At 57.1% G+C, this 17,356-nt stretch overlaps 1 protein-coding gene across 5 annotated transcripts in view; it reads right to left on the reverse strand.

The window, feature by feature from the left end:
* The window catches only part of LOC117003757 (mitochondrial Rho GTPase 2), a 45,726-nt gene that overhangs the window by 1,836 nt on the left and 26,534 nt on the right, over nucleotides 1–17,356 (reverse strand). Inside the window, exons 34-57 of one of the 5 annotated variants that reach the window (XM_033073968.2) lie at nucleotides 16,944–17,115; nucleotides 16,187–16,309; nucleotides 15,914–16,100; nucleotides 15,338–15,468; nucleotides 14,243–14,386; nucleotides 13,021–13,140; nucleotides 12,560–12,644; nucleotides 11,002–11,060; nucleotides 10,022–10,103; nucleotides 9,876–9,919; nucleotides 8,714–8,767; nucleotides 8,298–8,350; nucleotides 7,516–7,624; nucleotides 7,019–7,120; nucleotides 6,330–6,428; nucleotides 5,812–5,920; nucleotides 5,427–5,547; nucleotides 4,323–4,407; nucleotides 2,978–3,123; nucleotides 2,797–2,897; nucleotides 2,595–2,725; nucleotides 2,090–2,170; nucleotides 1,804–1,926; nucleotides 1,436–1,638 (exon numbers count right to left, since the gene is read on the reverse strand). In XM_033073968.2, coding sequence (XP_032929859.1) covers nucleotides 1,436–1,638; nucleotides 1,804–1,926; nucleotides 2,090–2,170; nucleotides 2,595–2,725; nucleotides 2,797–2,897; nucleotides 2,978–3,123; nucleotides 4,323–4,407; nucleotides 5,427–5,547; nucleotides 5,812–5,920; nucleotides 6,330–6,428; nucleotides 7,019–7,120; nucleotides 7,516–7,624; nucleotides 8,298–8,350; nucleotides 8,714–8,767; nucleotides 9,876–9,919; nucleotides 10,022–10,103; nucleotides 11,002–11,060; nucleotides 12,560–12,644; nucleotides 13,021–13,140; nucleotides 14,243–14,386; nucleotides 15,338–15,468; nucleotides 15,914–16,100; nucleotides 16,187–16,309; nucleotides 16,944–17,115 — 2,664 coding nt within the window. Of the gene's footprint in view, nucleotides 1–1,435; nucleotides 1,639–1,803; nucleotides 1,927–2,089; nucleotides 2,171–2,594; nucleotides 2,726–2,796; nucleotides 2,898–2,977; nucleotides 3,124–4,322; nucleotides 4,408–5,426; nucleotides 5,548–5,811; nucleotides 5,921–6,329; nucleotides 6,429–7,018; nucleotides 7,121–7,515; nucleotides 7,625–8,297; nucleotides 8,351–8,713; nucleotides 8,768–9,875; nucleotides 9,920–10,021; nucleotides 10,104–11,001; nucleotides 11,061–11,357; nucleotides 11,427–11,617; nucleotides 11,902–12,559; nucleotides 12,645–13,020; nucleotides 13,141–14,242; nucleotides 14,387–15,337; nucleotides 15,469–15,913; nucleotides 16,101–16,186; nucleotides 16,310–16,943; nucleotides 17,116–17,356 lie in introns of those variants that run through there. The other 4 variants (XM_033073965.1, XM_033073966.1, XM_033073967.1 and 1 more) reach the window with 4 other exon arrangements.

Consider the following 17,356-nt stretch of genomic DNA (forward strand, 5'->3'; position numbering starts at 1 on the left):
CAGTGAGAATCTGAGAGATTCCCAGTCCCTGCAAATGGAGCACTCGTCACCCAGCATCACCATCAAGCCAAGGGAGGGCTGTGGGACAGATGTGGTTGTCCCCTCCCCTGCCCTGAAAACAGCTCTCCAACACCTAAATAATTAGACAGGTTATCTGGCTTTCTAGGTCAAGCTGCCTTTCCATCTCCCAGTGCGTGGAGAGCCAGGATGCCACCATGGGGACACCAGTGACAGGGAGCAAAGGGTAGCGAGGGACAGGGTCTGGTGCTGCCCCAGCGTACACATTCCCTTCCCAAACACGTGCTGTCCTGCACTAATGCGCTCCTCTCTTCTCTCTCCCTCCATCCATAATTCATTCCCCACTACATCGGGGAGCACAGCCAATCCCCGGCCCTCCATTACGCTGTTATTTATTTATACCACATACCCTAAGATATATTAAGAATATTTAAATTTTAACACTGCAGAGGGGAGGGGAAAAAAAGCGTCAGCTCTAAAAATAAAGTTGTTTATTGAAAAGAAGCTGGAGGGAAAACTACTCACTAGTAATCCCATCCTGCCTCCCAATGCTCCCACACGTTCTCCCCGCCAGGGCTCGGCCTCTGGAGCTGTGCTCACCCTTCCCAGCCCTGGAGGGGAGCAATTCCATTCACAGGGATCCTCCTCCCTTCTCACAGCCCCCCTCACCTCCTGTGACCAGTCTGATGCTGTCCTACTCCACTCCCAGTCCCTCTGGGGGCTGTGTAACAGAGGTCTCGCTTCACTGACCTCTTTTTCAGTCTGATCCATCTCATCGGGAGAAAATAGCTGCCACCCCCCCGTCGGTCTTGGCAAACTAAGCTGGCTACTCCTCTTCAGCATTTTTTATCTTGGGCTTCAAAAATAAACACTCCAGTGGCAGGATCTATCTACTAAATCTGCCAGAGACATACACACAGGCAGAAGAAAACCTCCCCCTCTGCAATTAGAGGAAGAAGTGGCTTTTCTGTTTCAATTATTTGTATAAGCAGATCACAGAATCACAGAATCCTGGGATGGTTTGATTGAAAAGGAACCTTAAAGCTCATTCTATCCCATCCCCCTGCCACAGGCAGAAACACCTTCCACCATCCCAAGCCCTGTCCAACCTGAGCCTAGACATTTCCAGGGATCCAGGGGCAGCCACAGTTGCTGTGGGTACCCTGTGCCAGGGCCTGCCCACTCTCACAGGGAACAATTCCTTTCCAATATCCTGTAATATCCTGTCCTCCATCAGCTTAAAGCCATCTCCCCTTGCCCTGTCACTGCATGCCCAAGATGACACCAAAATCACTTGATGACACAAAAAGCTGCAGAGAAACCAAAGCAAAAGCAATGTGGCAGAGGCAGGGCTAGGACACAGCCCCCTCCCCAGGCTGTGCTCACAGCAGAGCCCCTCCATGGGAAGGATACTAACGGGAAGGTGGCAGCAGTGGCCAGTTTGGTGTAGACAGCGGTGCTGGGTGGTCCCTGGCTGTGGCAGGAGAAGAGGAAGGGTGGAGGGAGGCAGTGCTTGTAGCAGAACTCAGCTGGGAAGAAGGTTGACTGCTGGCTGGCTTCTGGCAGGTCTGTCTTGGAGGCCACGAAGACACAGGGGATCTGGCTGTCCAGGTAGTGTTGCTGCAGAGACAGGGAAACCCCAGCCAGGGCTTCAGGACCAACCCCTAGGAAAGGTGGGGCTGCCACCAATGGGGCTGATGTCCCCCATGCCCCTGGTGTAGTCAAATGGGAAGCCTGTGGTCACCCAGGACCCCTGTGAAGGCCCCCAGGATCCCTGCCAGCTACCTTATAGACGCTGGCACAGTAGCTGAAGGATTTGGGGTCGCTCAGGCTGTAGATGAAGCAGGCGACATCGCAGGCTGTGTCCGACAGCTTTGTGAACGTGGCGTCAGCACTGACCTCGCACAGCTGGAGCAGAGGGGACAGGGGTGTGGCACAGCAGTGTCCCAGGGGGCCAGCTGTTCCTCACACCAGCACAGCCACAGCCCACCCCATGTGCCAGGATATGGGGACACAGCCCAGCCCTGCTGAGAGCCAGACATGGCACAACTCCCGGCTCTCCCAGACTTACTATGAGATACTTTTCCTGGCCATTGACCTGCACTGTGTTGATGGTGTGGAGGGATGGCTGTCCTGGGTTCTCCCTCTGGGCCTGTCACCAAGGAAAACACTGTCTCAGGCAGTGAAAACATGAGCAGTGCTGGGTGAGGGACAGGGTTTGACACTGCCCCGAGCCCTCCTGGCTTGACAGCCACCTGAAGGGCACCCAGGGTCTGTCATGAGGTGTGGGGCTGTTCCTAAGAGGCAGGGAAAGTCCGCACGGTTGTGGTCACACATGAGAAAGGCACAGCCCCTCGGGACAAGCAGAGGGAGCAGCCCCACTGCATTAGCCAGGACGAAAGACACCCCAAAGCCACCAGCACAGAGGGGGTGCGAAGCATGGGCAGGGAGGGCATCACACAGGGGGCCTGGGCACAGGCAGGGAGGTGCCACCACGGGACAGATCGCTCCAGGACCCCCAGCTGTGCCTCCTGCTCCGCCCTGGGAGCATGGCCAGCCTGGGAGCAGCCACTCACCGCCAGGCTCCTGCCGAGGAAGGCCTGCAGGAAGGCGGACTTGCCTGCACCCCGTGCTCCCAGCACCTTGCACAGGAAGACATTCCTCTGGGTCTGCCCTTTCTCCAGGTCAATCCTCTTCTCCCGGGTCACTGGCAGGAGAGAGGCTAGTGAGAGCCAGGAGAGACCTGAGCTGCGACAGAAGGGGAGGGCACGGCTGTACCTGTGAGGGCTTGGGTCTGGGAGTCCTGCTCCGAGAGGATGGGGTAACCCAAGTAGCCCAGACACTCCAGGCAGTGCCGTACGTCCAGGTAAGCTACGAGCCTGAAGAGACAGAGCACGCCAGGAGGGTCAGCAAGGGCTGAGGGATGTGACCAAGGGCAAGGGAGAGGGACTGAGCTTACGTCCACTGGCAGAGGAATCCATGCAGGGAAAGCAGGCCTTTATCAGTGGTGCATACCGTGTTGTAGAGCTCAGGGCCCCAGGGCACGCAGGGGAACACGCTGAAGAAGCTCTGCAGCTCTGTGTGTGACAAGGCTCCATCCTCGTCCTGCCAAAATACAGGGAGTCACCAGGGGAGGCAGGACCCAGCCCATGCCCAGAGGGGGCCCTGCCATACCGGCACCTCCCTGCTGTGGAACATCACAGGGATGCTGCCAATGGCAGGGATCGATCGAACGCAGTGAGGCTGGAGCTGGGCGAGCTCGCAGAGCCTGTGCCTCAGGGACTGCCAGCACTGCACAACAGCAAACATGCTTTGGGATTGCAGCTGCAACCAGGCAGGACCTGTCCACGTCTACCCCACAGTCCTGAGCATTCCTGGAGCCAGCTGTGCCACAGCAGCCTGCATCAGTCCAGCCCGGCCTTCCACAGGCAACTTAGCACACAGGCCACTGTACCTGAAGGGAACCTGCTGGCACCTGGGCACCCAGGGATATGCATCCATCCAGTTCTGCCATTCCCCATGGCCACAGAGCTGACCTGGATACACAGGGATGTGTGTCCACTCTCTGCTGCCATTCCTGAGTCACTCTCCATTGTCACAGAGCTGCCATACCCCAGATGTACATCAACATCTGAATAGTCAGTCCAAGCAGGCACATGCAGATCCAATACATCCCTTCTCCCACTCTCCAAGAGCCTGAGTTTGGCACAAATGTGTTGCTTTCTCTCCCTCTCTCCAGCCTGGCAGCCTTCCACCAGGCTGGCAGATGCTGGTCCATGGCTGCTGGCCAGCAGCTGTGCCCGCTTCCCTGCCTCCCTGCCCGCTTCCCTGCCTCTCTGCCCGCTTCCCTGCCTCCCTGCCCGCTTCCCTGCCTCTCTGCCCGCTTCCCTGCCTCCCTGCCCGCTTCCCTGCCTCCTTCCCTGCCTCTCTGCCCGCTTCCCTGCTCCCTTTCCTGCCCTTTTCCCTGCCTGCTTCCCTGCCCACTTATTTGCCCACTTCCCTACCTCCCTGCCCACTGCAGCCAGACACTACAAGGGCCATGCCAGCTTGATGCTAACTCAGACCCAGTCCCTCGAAGTCTAAACTGCCCTTTGGTCAAGAGTAGTGACCACAACCCCATGTCCCTGATAAACCATTAGACTGCCTACAGCTCGCTGTGGCCAAAAGCCCCCAAAGAGGGAATGCTGTGGCAGAGGAAAGCCCTTCCATGGTGCTCTGTGGGCTCCCTGGCACACAGGACTAGTCAGGGGAAGACAGGCCCAGCAGAGCATCCCCTCCCCTGGAGCCCCTGCACTGCTGCCCACCTTGTCATGCTTCTCAAAGAGCCTCTGCAGGAACTGGTATCCAAAGTGGTTGAGCTCTGTGGAGCAGCCAGAGGGCACACGGAACCTGTCAGGAAAACAATGGAATGATTTAGGTTGGAAAACCCCTCCATGATTGAGTCCAACTGTTCCAGCATTGCCAAGGTCACTGCTGACCCATGTCCCTAAGTGCCACATCTACATGGCTTTAAATCCCTCCAGGGATGGGGTGACTTCACCACTGCCTAGGGCAGCTGTGGCAGGGCCTGACCACCCTCTCAGCGAAGAAATTTTTCCTACTACCCAACCTAAACCTCCCTTTTATCTTTCGTACTTCCTGTTCAGACACCCAAATGAGCCTCCTCAAGCCCTGAACGAAGGGCAGTGTGTGAGCACATATTACCCAGAAGACACAGCTCCCCACTCCCTCCCTGCTCAAGGTCAGCAACTTCCTCCAGGCCTGACTATTCCTTGACACAGCCCCCTTATTTTGGGGAGAATGCCCTGAGGATGCACAGTGGTCTTTCCTTGCATCCCCAGCAGCCCAGGAGATGCTGTGCCCACTCTCTGCCTCATGCCCAGGGCTTCAGTAGGGCACAGCAGTGCCCTGGAGTGCCATCCACCAGCATGTCCCTGTCACCTCCCTGCAGCCTGCTCTCTGAGAAGAGGAGGAGGCAGCTCCCAAGTCAAGCCTTCCATTCCTGCCAGCTCCTCATCTCCAGAGTGGCAGGGAACAGAGAAGAGACAGCAGCTGCACAACCAGCCATGAGGGCCATGCTGACAGCTCACTGCTCCTGACAGAGCTGTTCTGCCTCACTCAGCCAGGAACACAGCAGCTCCAAGAATCCCTTGCTGATGTCAAGAGAAGACTGGGATTTCATTCCCCACCTTCCTGTCTGCCTAAACCAGCAGCCCCAAGGCCTGCTGTACGTGTTCCCAATCCCACGTGTCAGCTCCTGCCCGCGGGGAAGGCGAGGACTGCAAACATGACTCTAACCTAAGGGCCCACAGCAGCTCCTGGGGTGCAGGAAGGATCCAGCCAAGGTGCTGGGGATGCTGAGCCATGCACCATGGGAATGTGCCCCCTGCCCAGCCCTGGACACTCACTGTGGGCGCAGGTAATCATCCGTGAGCTCTAGCTCGTCGTCGTAGCCGAAGCGGCGCAGGATGGTCCAGGTGGTCTCGTGCCGGCCCCTCTGGATGAAGAGGGTGTTGAGGAAGAGGAAGCCTGCAGGAGAGATTGGGGGCTCAGCCACAGTGGAGTCAGCTCAGGCTCAGGGATCCACTTCTCAGCCATGTTTTTCCTGGGAAAACAGACTACTGGGACAGAGAGATATAGCAGCCACAGCAGGTTTTTTTTAACAAGAAGGACTAATTTGGCTTGGAATGAGAGCCAGGAGGCTCAGGCCAAGGACAGGGTCCCCTGGGATGTGCTGAAGGAGGTAGGTCCCCCCATCCCCTGAGAAGAAACAGGGAGCCCTCGGGCTGTTACCATTCAAGGTGAGGCCGTTGTCCTGCACCCCATCTGTTGTGTTCTTCCACACAACCATCTTCACATCCTCCAGGGCCTGGGGTGCCAGGGGGTTTCCAAAACAAGACTTCTGCCTCCCAAGAGAATGAAGGCCATTGTCAGCAAAGCACTCAGAGAGCACAATCCTGTCTCACCAGGTTCCCTCTCCCCTGACAAGGAATGGGGTTTCAGGGAGGGAAAATCCACCCAGCTCATGGATTTCTGACTGAGGCCTTGAACAAACCTATGTTTTTTAGCATCCAAATAATTTAGGACTCTCAGCATCTCCAGAGCCTCCTGGTCTTCCCATGGCAGAGCAAACTCAGCCCAGGCTTAGGAAGATGGAACCCCACATACTCAGAGATGCACCCTGTGGTGCTTCAGCTGCGCCACAGAAACATGGGACAGGAACAGGATGATTGTGTCAGAAGAGGGGCAGATTCCTGCTGGAAAGGGAATCCCAGGCACTGGGGGACTCCTCAGCTCTGCAGCCACCCTACCTGGAAGGAGTTGAGCTCCTCATCACAGAGGATCTGGTTGTTGTCCTGGTCTGCGAGGTTGAAGATCCGGGTCAGTGCTTGAACACAGGTGGGTTTGAGCTGCAAGGAACAATCATGGTGACAGTGGCAGGGCACCAGCCACAGCTTGGCCCTTCCTCCTGCAGCCCCACACACAGTGGGTTCTCTTCCTGCACTTCTAGGCCAGTACCACAACCACCTTGGAGGTGGGAATCACTGAATCATTAAAGTTGGAAAATTGCTCCAAGATCTGAGTCCAGCCATTCCCCCAGCACTGCCAATGCCACCACTAGCCCATGTCCCCAAGTGTCACACCTACAGAGCTTTTAAATCCTTCCAGGAATGGTGACTCCACCACTCCACCTGTGCCAGTGACTTACCATAAAGAAATTTTTCCTAATATCCAATCTAAAGTCAGAGAGGACAATCCACAAGGAATTTTTCTTCCAGACCCTTCCCTCCACAATCAACACACAGCCTGGAGCATGAAGACTTCTGCCCCAACACATTCAAGTCCTTGCAGGTGTCTATCTGCCCAGCTGGCTGTACTGAGCACAGGACATGGGCACTGTTCCCTTGGCCTGTCTGTGCCAGCCCCAACCATCCACCTCCATTCCAAAAAGTCCAGCCCAGAGCAATGTGAGGGGAAGGAGACTCGTCCAGGAGCTCACCTGCTTCTCCTCTGGGTCATAGAGTGGGGCAGTGGGGTGCAGAACGGCTTTCTGGGCATAGTAGAAGAGCTCAGAGATGTTCTTGAGGTTCTTAGCAGAGCACTGGGGATTCAGAGGAAGAGACAGCCCTGATGAGAAGGGCAGGGGGAGGATGATACAACCTCCCCGAGCCAGACTAGCTGTGCCTCAAAGCCCAGAGCAACATTTGTCCACCATGAGGAAAAATCAAAAGGGACTATCTCCTGGGTTTTGCTCGGGCTTTGCTGTGCCCATTCCACAACCCCAGAACCAACAGAGTCTGTGTAGAGAGCCACAGAGGGCAGACACAGAAAGCTGCTCCTTGCAAAGGGTAAAGGACAGAAAGCCCCAAGGACAGGCTCTCAACCCCTGGACATCATCAGGGCAGCTCTCCAGGAGCACAGAGGCTCCCTGACTCCCACCAGACCAGCACTCCAACCCCTCAGGGAGGCTCTGTACACTCCCTCCAGCTCCCTCACCTCCACACAGGTCTCAATCTCCGAGAACTGGTTCATGATGGGCAGGATAACCTCCATGGAGCTGCCCACCTGCAGGTCAGACTTGTTTCCCACTAAAATAATGGGGATTCTAGGAAAGACACAGAGCACAAGTGAGGCCACCCCTCTCTTGGTCCCAGCACTATCTGGCCATTGGTGCTTCCATGGGCAGGTCAGAGAGGCCCCATCTCCCCTCTGCAAGGTCCAGAGCAGCTTTCCTGCCTCCCACAGCCGGGAGCATCCATCTGGAGAAACAGCCTGCCTGATCCTGCTTATGCTTTCACCCAGCAACAATATGTTGCCTTTAATCCAGCACAGCAGCCTTCTGCCCAAGAGATCCACACACAGACTGAAGTTTCTGTGTATCCAGATCCCCCGGGCAGCCTCTTCTTCCTCCTTGATCTCTTCTCAGCCTGACAGGGAGAGGTGGCTGCCAGGGGGATCTGGATACAATAGCCCCCTGGCTCAATAGATCTCTGGTGGACAAAAGTCCCCATGTGCTTCTGCTCCAAGTGGTCTGGCCACAAGCCACAGTGGAATGGCTTTGGTTGGGAGGGACCTTAAAGCTCATTTCATCCCACCCCCTGCCATGGGGAGGGACATTCCCATTAGACCACGGCTCCAAGCCCCATTCAACCTGGCCTGGATCAAACCACAAAGCCGGTTTGCCCTCAGTACCCTCAGAAGGAGGTGAGGGTGGTGAGAATCCCACAGCCCCCAGAATCCCCCAGTTCTGCACCCATAGATCACACCTCACACAGTACCTGGATCCCTTTTCAAGTCCCCCGTTCACCATGGGGATCCACTTTGTGCGAATCTGGAAGGTGAGCAGAGGGAAAGGACTGTCAGCACAGGCTGGGGAGAGGTAGGCAGGCAGGCAGGCAGGCAGGCAGGACCAGGGCCCTGCAGCCATCTGCTCCCCTGCATTCCCTCACACTAGCAGGCAGAGAAGGCCCAGGGATGCTGGATGCTAGCACCAGGATGCAACAAGCCTGTTGTCCTGTTGTGAGGCAGCAACCTTGGGCAGAGCTCAGCTTCTGCTTGCAGGAGTCTCACCCAAAATCCCACAGAGCTGGGGCCCATCAGTACGTGCCCACACCACAGGACAGCACTGAAACCCCTGCACTGGGAACCCTCTCTGTCCTGCTGCCGGAGCAGGGCCGTGGTGGGGACCCATTACCTTGTCAATGGTGGCCTCCTTGGTGACATCGTACACCATGCAGACCACGTTGGCCTGCAAGAGAAGCAGCAGAGAGTGGTGAAGGGGTCCCTGCCACATTCGTGGCAGCAGGGAGTGCCATGGCAGCAGGGAATGCTGGCTGAGCTGCCAGGGAAACGCAGCGGCCGAGCGCACGTGAGCATGGACACGTACACAGCCCCGGGCTGGGCCACCCCCTGCACGAGCCCACGAGCTGCTGGGAGCAGCTCCTCTGTCTCAGAAGCTGCTGGGAGAAGCTCCTCTGCCTCAGGATCCCCCTCCCACACCACCCTGTCCCAGCCCTCCTCCCCTCCTGACCCTGTGCAGACAGGGCCATACTGAGGCTTTGTCGGAAGCAGACAGGAGGGATCACTGGTCCTTTCAGGGGAGAGTTTAATGCTAATCCGAGGACACACAAGGGTTTAGGCAGGATTTCCTGGAGCCATTTAAAGCCTCTGTGTACTCCTGTTGTCTGGGTGGAGAGAGCAGGACCCCCATGCCCACCTCCTCAGTCGTTAGCCACCAGGATTGGGAGATTAAATAGCTTTGCTCACATGAGAGAGATGGTTTTATTATCCATAATTAAAAGGTCCTCACGTCTGCATAGTCAAGGTTAATCCGAGGGCAAAGAGCAGCTGGGTTCACCCCAGCCAGACAACTTAATTATTCCTCCATGGCTGCTCCGAGGGCTCCCTCACCCCTCCCTGCCCAGCGTTTGCCAGGGGCTCCAGCTCCCAAATTAACTCCTCTGTGCCACCGCTTCATCAGGCAGCCACAGGGACCTAATGCAGGGAGCAGGGGTCTTGCCCAAACCCAGCAATTGCTCCTCCCTCTTCTAAGTCTGTGGGGAATGTCCTGAGGCTGAGAGCACAACATCTGCTCCACAGTCTCCTCCACCTCTCGTGGGCAGCGAGCTGCCCCCCGCCGCTCGCCTTCTGGAGGCTCCCCTGGAGGGCTTGGACAAGCCACACACAACAGCTTACAAGACAGAGCAGGATTAAACAAGCCTCTAAACAAACCAGGAGCATTAATCCGTGGATAACCAACTGCCTGTGCCTCTCTGGGTAGCTGAAGGGGAGGGAGCAGCCATGTGTCCCTTGGGGGACCATCGCCTTCTGCCCCCATCCTGGCCAGCCCTGCTCACCTTGGCGATCTCCTCCTGCAGCTCCTCCTCTGTCTGCTCTGACTCTGGAAGGGGAATGAAACCATCACTACCTGCCCAGGGGCACCCCTTCCCAATCCCCTCAGCCAGGCAGAGAAGGGGAGAAGCCAGGCAGGACAGGGCCTTACCTGAGTAGTCCACTATGTGTGTGGGGACCTTCTCAGGAGTGACATCGGCTGGGATTGTGATCTCCTCTGCCCGGGGGGGCACCTGCAAAGCCAGCACACCCCATCCAGCCACAGGCAGCCAGCAGGACAGGTGACAAGGGACTTCAGACCCCAAAATGGCTGCTGCTAGGGTGGGATGAGCTGTGGATCACAGATTGCTCTTGGCCCACCAGGTTGCAGCAGCCCCCTGCACTCCAGCCCTCAAACTGTCCTCGAGGTGGAACTTCCACCTGCTTGCCTCACTCAGGCTCCTGATCCCGGTGGAGATAAGCCCTCAGCACTCCCTGAGCTCCTCTGGGAGCAGTGCCGAGCTGACTGTCTGGGCTGGGAGCTGGGAAGGTGTGCAGGGCTGCTCCCCTCCGAACCCCTGAGATGATGCTGACCAGCACACCACCATGGAGGGCACCAGCTGCTCATGGGCCGTGGGAGAACCCATCTGAGGCACAGGGAAAACGTGCCTGGACACACTGATGCCATTCCCCTATCCAAACTGTGCTGGGACAGCAAGCTGTAGGCACAGGCTGGGTGGATGCTGCTGCTCACAGCTGGCCTGGCTTGGAGCACCAAACCCATTTCTAGAGGGCTTGGCCCTTTCCAAGGGCACTGTGGTGGTGCCAGCCCTGCAGTGCTGGTGACAGAGATCCCCAGCAGCAGCAAGTGGGGCCCTGGGAGGTACTAACACGCTCCTCAGGGCAGAGAGAGCTGCAAGCAGGATCAGCTCCCAACTCGGAATCGGAGCACAAACTGAGGAAAACACCACCTCGGCTGGAGCTCCGTGAGGTCCTCACTGACCTCACCTGAACCAGCCCCACGGCTGTCACAGCGCCAGGAGCTGTGAGCACCTCCCAGACACTCCCACCTCCAGCAGGGACACCGGGGACAGAGCTGTACCACGCAGCGAGGGCCCGGGCTGGGGGTGTGCACATCCCCTCCCCACTCACCTCTTCAGGAAACTCCTCTCCCACCAGAGCCATGATCAGGGACGTCTTCCCCACCTGGGCTAGGAAATAAAGGGAGGACGTTGACATTGGCACGGGCACCGCAGAGCTTGAGGGGACAGCGGCAGATGGGATCCACGATCAGAGCCAGGGCTTGTGACAATGACACCCACGGGCCTGGGGCCACGGGCGGGCCCGGTCTCTCCCCTGGTCGTGCCAGTGACGGGGGCTGCACCTGGCCCCCCGCCCGCCCCCGGCCTTGCTCTGCAGGAGAACTCTCTCCCCCGGGATCCCCGTGCCTGCTCTCCCTTCCCGGGCTGGAGAAGCCCCCCCGCCCCCGTGCCCCCCGCGCCCCTCACCCTCCCCGAGCAGGAGGATCCGCACGTCCCGCTTCATGGCGGCGCCGCCGCCTCCCCGGCCCCCCCCTCTTCCGGCCGCACCACCGAGCGGCGGCGCAGAGCGCTGCGGGCGGCCCGGCGCCCTCTAGCGGGGCAAGCACATCGAGACCTCCAACGTTCGTCTTTCGACGGTTTATTAACGAAAACAGAACATTTAACGGCAACCAACGGCGAACGGCGCCGTGAAACGCATTCCAGGGCTGGGCGGGGCGCGGGCGGGCCAGCCGCCGCCGTGGGCCCCTGCAGCCGGGGGGGGCGGAGGTTTGGGCCTGGTTGCGGCCGGAGCCGGGGCCTGTCCCGGGGCGGACCCCGCTGGAGAAGCGGCGTTGGTCCAGGGCCAGCCCGGCTCAGGCGCCCGTGAGCTCCCACACGAGCACGGCGCTGTGGGAGGCCGTGAGGAGGCGGCGGCCGGAGGGCGCGAAGCGGCAGAGGTGCACGGTGTCGTCATGGCCGGCGTAGTCCTGCGGGTCCCCGGCAGGGCAGGGCTGCAGCCTCAGCAGCCGGTCTGCGGAGAGGAGCGGCTCAGGACCGCCCTGGGGGCTCTGGCTGTCCCCGACCACCCTCCAGACCCGCTCCCTGGGGCTTGTCCGTGCCACGACCACCCTTCCCTGTCATTCACAGACCTCCTCCATCTCTAGCCCCTGACAGAAGCACCATTCGCGGTCACCTCCCACCCTCTTTCCATGTCTTGTTCGAGTTAGAAGCATCATTCCCTCTCAGCCCCTCTCCATGTCTTCTCCCCATCAGCAGCCCTGTTTCCAGTCACCCCCAGGCTCTCTCCACACTGCTGAGCTGGAAGTTGAGTCGCTCAGCTGAGTGACACAGGACAGGAGGATCCAAACTGCTCCAGGAGTGAGGTGCCCTTGCCAGGAGCAGAGTCCTGCCTGTCCCCACGCTGTGGGAAGGTCCCTGCTGCCTCAGAGGCTGCAGCTCACACAGCCACAGAAATGGAGACAGCCCAGAACCCCAGGAAGTCATTCCAATGACAAACCCTGCCCCTGGACAAGCAGGATTGACTTCATGCATCTCATTTCTGACTCAGGAGTCTCCAAGAGGTTTCTCCTTGTCCTGGACCATAGCTCCCAGGTTTGAGGATGTCTCTTGTTTGGAGGAATGACACTTGTTTCCCCTCTGACAAAAGAAGGAGGGGCTCAGGCACTCACCCCTGAAGCCGATGGCCATGAAAGGTGTGGATGGGGACAGGCTGAGGGACGTGGCAAAGGCTGGCAGAGAGATCTTCCTAAGCACCTGCAGCCCAGCGAGAGAAACAACAGCAGCTCAAAGAGGGAAGGCAGCACCCAGAGCTGTGCAGCCACAGCCCTAAGAAGGGTAATGGGGAGGCTGAGGGTGCACAGCTCCAAAAACTGTCCCGGGCATCCAGGAGACAACGGGGAGATGTTTATACTCTGAAAGCAGCTGCCTTCCCCTCCAGTGGGATCAGGGATTGGCCTGGATGCAGCCTGAGGCAGCTCTGCCAGCCCCAGTGTCCCCACCCCTGTGACCGAGGGTAACACACAGGGCAGCTCTGCCAGCCCCAGTGTCCCCACCCCTGTGACCGAGGGTAACACACAGGGCAGCTCTGCCAGCCCCAATGTCCCCACTGCCCATGGCAGGTGACAGGTACCTGTTTCTTCCTCAGGTTGTAGAACAAAGCTTCCTTCTGCAGCCCAAAGCCCACATAGACCAGGACACCGTGTTCCCAAGGGCAGAAGGCGGCCAGGCTGGGTGGGAGGCTGTCCAGACCCTGGTGAGGGAATCCAAAGACAACAAAACTGAGGCTGGATTCTCTTATTTCTATCAATGAGAGAAAAGAGAGTACAGAGGGACACCAGGGCTGTGAGTGTTTGAGCAGTTGTGACATGAGTATGTTGGAGGCTGCTTCCTCCCTTTTGCATTCCCATCTCAGGCTCAGGAATAACCTGAAGGAAGAACCATCTCAGGCAAGGAACCACCACACCCTGCCATGGAAACCTGAAGCAAATAGTTTAGTGTTGTAGGAGCAGGTCCCATGAGAGTCCAATAGGTCGAATTCCACTGAGATATTGCTGCTGCATGGGCTTGAAGCTGGGATTTGGTTATGGATCAGTTTAACACAAGAAAACAGGGCCCATGAAGCAGATCTTGAGCAGTGGATGCAAGATCAAACCTTCATGCTGTATGGAGAGCTGTAGCGAGCTTCTTTCCAGAGGAAATCCATTTTGTTGGAAATAAACAGAACAGCTGACAGAACCCAGCTGCTGTATGGGCACAGGCTGAGGCACTGCCTCTTTTCCCCCAAAAACACCCAGCTCCCTTCTGTCTGCCAATGTCACCTGGACCAGGGAGCATCTCCATCCTCTCCAACACAGATCCTCCTGCTTTCTTAGCAGGTGTCCTGCTGCCCAAACCTTACCCCTGGGCTGGAGCCAGAGGCTTCTGCCAAGCAGCAGGGACACACAAGGCTGAGTACTTGGCTCTGAGAAGCCATCACTATGCTCCTGGCTTGGAATATACACACTATTCAGGAGTGTCAGAATTAGCAGTACGCTCATAATTAGCTCTCCCTCCTGCACACTGTGCTTACTGCTGCCCAAGCTCTGCTTTGCTGGCACAGGGCTGTCAGCTCTTTGCAGGTACAGTTTAGGGCTCCTCATGCTTAGAAGTCAGTGCTCCAAGGCAGTCTGGCACTGCTACACTTTCCACACCCAAGAAGGTGCGTTAGCAAGACACTCTGTGAACTGGACTAACAGAGATGCCTTTCCTAAGCACACACTCATCTCTCACAGCCCTGTGCCTCCCTCCTCCATCTCTGCTGGTGTCCAGCCTCAGACCAGGAGCAGGCAGGGCCAGGCAGGTGCCACGCTCACCTCGGGGCCAGCAGGAGCTGGGAAGCTGAGCCAGTCGAGGAGCTCACACTTGTCCTGGAGCCAGTCGGAGGCCCAGACGCTGACTCGGCGGTCGGAGCTGCTGGCTAGCCAGAGTTCCCCTCCTTCCACCCCCAAGTCGTGGTACTGTGGAGCAGAAACTCAACCCTGTCATTCTGGGAGCACAGAGGCTTTGAAGGAAGGGGATAGTAAAGAGTGGGACAGGAACTCATGGGAACACGGGGCTTGTGTTTAGGGGAACAAAGCCAGAATTAACCTCTGTTTGTGGCTGCCCCATCCCTGGAAGTGTCCAAAGCCAGGCTGGACAGGGCTTGGAGCAACCTGGTCTAGTGAGAGGGGTCCTTGCCCATGGCAGGGGGCTGGAAATGGATGATTTTTTAAGGTCCTTTTCAACCCAAATCCTGGTCTGAACAACACAGTTCTCTTCCCTGGGACACTCTCTGGATCTGCACATCTCCTAAGGGAGTTATTTCCTATAACGTGTCTCCTAACACTGTCCTTCACCTCAAATCAAGGAGGATTTCCTCAGTCTCAGATTACCAGGAAACACAGCCTTGCAGTGTAGATGATTTTAAAGCCTGAGAGCTTAGGGAAAACTATTCCCATTTCTGCTCTGCAAATGAAAAAAAACTCCCCACGAAGAGGAGGACTACTCACACCATCCCACTGCTGCACGGCCAAGTCTGCCCAGCTCCACAGAGGAATGGTATAGGCTGCCAAAGAGCCTTTCTGGGGACACAGGAGCTGCAAGCTCACAGCCTGGACTGCTCCTGAGGGGTGCTGCTCACCAAGAGCCTGTGGCACAGGCTCAAGTCACACCAGCGTGCAGGGTGTCAACAGCTGCCACCAAAGGTCCCCCTGCAGGCACAGCCTCACTCAGGCTGCACCTGCAACACATGGGAGCTTTATTCTACTGAATATATCTCTGGAAAAAAACTGATCAGAAGTTGCTGGAGGGGATGGAGGGAGATTTCCAAAGAGGAAAAGCAAGGGACACCAAAGCAAACTTGCTGACCATGCTGCTTCCCAGAGCTGTGCAGTGACATGTGGGGACTGGACTCGCTCCTGAGGTCTCACCTGCTTCCTGGTGCACTGCAGAACAGTGATGGGGGAGCCTCTGTGGTCAGCCAGGACATGGATGGTCATCCCAGTGCGAGGGCTGCTGACAGCCACTATCCCATCCTTGCCCCCTGATAAGATCATTTCCCCTGTTGGCAAAGAAAAGAATGGGACACTTCTTGTAGGAGAAGAAAAAGGTCAGAGGAGAAAGGTCCAAGACAATGGGATACCAGTGTTCTTAAACACTGTGAAAGTCTGGGAACATCCCAGTCAAGGGCTGGGAATGATGAGATGTCTCAGAGACACCCATTAAACCTCCACACCAAAGAAGAGTAGCTCATAAAACAAAGGTGTTTGTTGTACCCAAATCCCTTGGCTATCCCAGAGCCAATGCACCTCCCATGTCCCACCCACCATGTGCTCAGCTGGCAGAGTCACCAGAGCTCACTGAGACGAGTTCTGTGGCTCTCCCTGGCCCTGGGGTTTTGGGCAGGTGGCCAGGACACAGAGCAGCTGGAGGTCAGAGTAAACCCAGGCAGCACCAAGCCACGTTCCCCGAGGTCACACGTCCCCAGTCACCTCAGGCAGCCTCACCATCAGTGGAGTAGGTGATTGCTGTCAGTGCAGCAGCGTGGGGGTGCATTTTCAGCTCCATCTCTGTCCTGGAAACACTGAACACACGGACAGTGCCATCACTGTACCCTGCCACCACGTGCTGGCTCTCACCAGGACAAGGCCACACCCCAACGGGACGAGGCTTCCAGGCCAGGCACTGGCAGCTCTGCAAGGAAATTGCCAGAGACCCGGTGACACAGGGGACACCTCCCTGTGCCAAGAGGAAGGGACTGATGTACCACAAACAATTACCTGGTTGAGCACCTGGAACTGCACCACCAGCTCTGTGCTGCCCAGAGCCCAGATCCTCACACTGCCATCCTCTCCACACGTGGCACAGTGACTCTCGTCAGGACTAAAGCACACCTCGGTCACCTGCTCCAGGGAAAAGGCAGAGAACAGGGGCTCTGTGGGTGCCACAGCCCAGAGTACATCTATTGCTTTTTAACTTCTTTCTTCAGCTGCCCTGTCCCTTCATCCCCCAGGATTCTGCTCATGGGAGACACCAAATGAGAGGAAACATAAATGAAGGTGCAGAGCTTTGCTTTTGGGCTAACAGGACAAGAGGAAATATCCTCAACTTGCACCAGAGAAGACTTAGATTGAATATTAGGAAGCATTTCTTCACAGAAAGGCTTGTAAAGCACTGGCACAAGCTGCCCAGGGCAGTGGTGGAGTCACCATACCTGAGAGTGCTCAAAAAATGTGTGGATGTGGCACTTGGGGACATGGTTTAATGGTGAATGTCATGGTGATGCTGGTTGGTGCTTGGATTTGATGATCTTAAAGCTCTTTTCCAACCTTACCAATCATGGGAAAGAGTAAACCCTGCCCCAAAGGCAGGACCAGGCACTGTGTACAGTAAACCTAACCCCAAAGGTAGGGCCAGGCAAGGTGCACTGCAAGCTGTCATGAAACACCTTCTCTCCTACCATCTGAACCTTTTCTTCTGTAGCAGAAAGATACCCTGAAGCAACAGCAAATCTCAAAGCAGGCCCAGCTCTCTGACCTTGTTCTTGTGGCCGCTGATGAGTCGGATGCTGGTGCTCTCCACCCAGTTGATGTACCACAGGGTCCCTGCTGTGGTGCCCACAATTCCCATTTCCAGGGAGTCATCAAAGGCTGCACTCACAATCGTCCCATCCAGGGTGATCTCGTGTTCCAGCAGGACTGAGCCACACCTAGAGGAAGGCAGGGTGGGAGAAGGACTGGTTCAGAGGTTGGAATAGCCACTCTGCCAGCTTTAAATCCAACTTTGTGATGAACCAGTTCAATGAGGGGCTCCTGTCCATGGAACAGTGACTGGGAGAGCTGGGGCTGTTCATCCTGGGAGAGCTCAGAGCCCCTTTCAGGGCCTGAAGGGGCTCCAGGAGAGCTGGACAGGGACATGGGACAAGAGCCTGGAGTGACAGCATGAGGGGC

The sequence above is a fragment of the Catharus ustulatus genome, chromosome 16, assembly GCF_009819885.2.
Source record: "Catharus ustulatus isolate bCatUst1 chromosome 16, bCatUst1.pri.v2, whole genome shotgun sequence".
Classification (NCBI taxonomy): domain Eukaryota; kingdom Metazoa; phylum Chordata; class Aves; order Passeriformes; family Turdidae; genus Catharus; species Catharus ustulatus.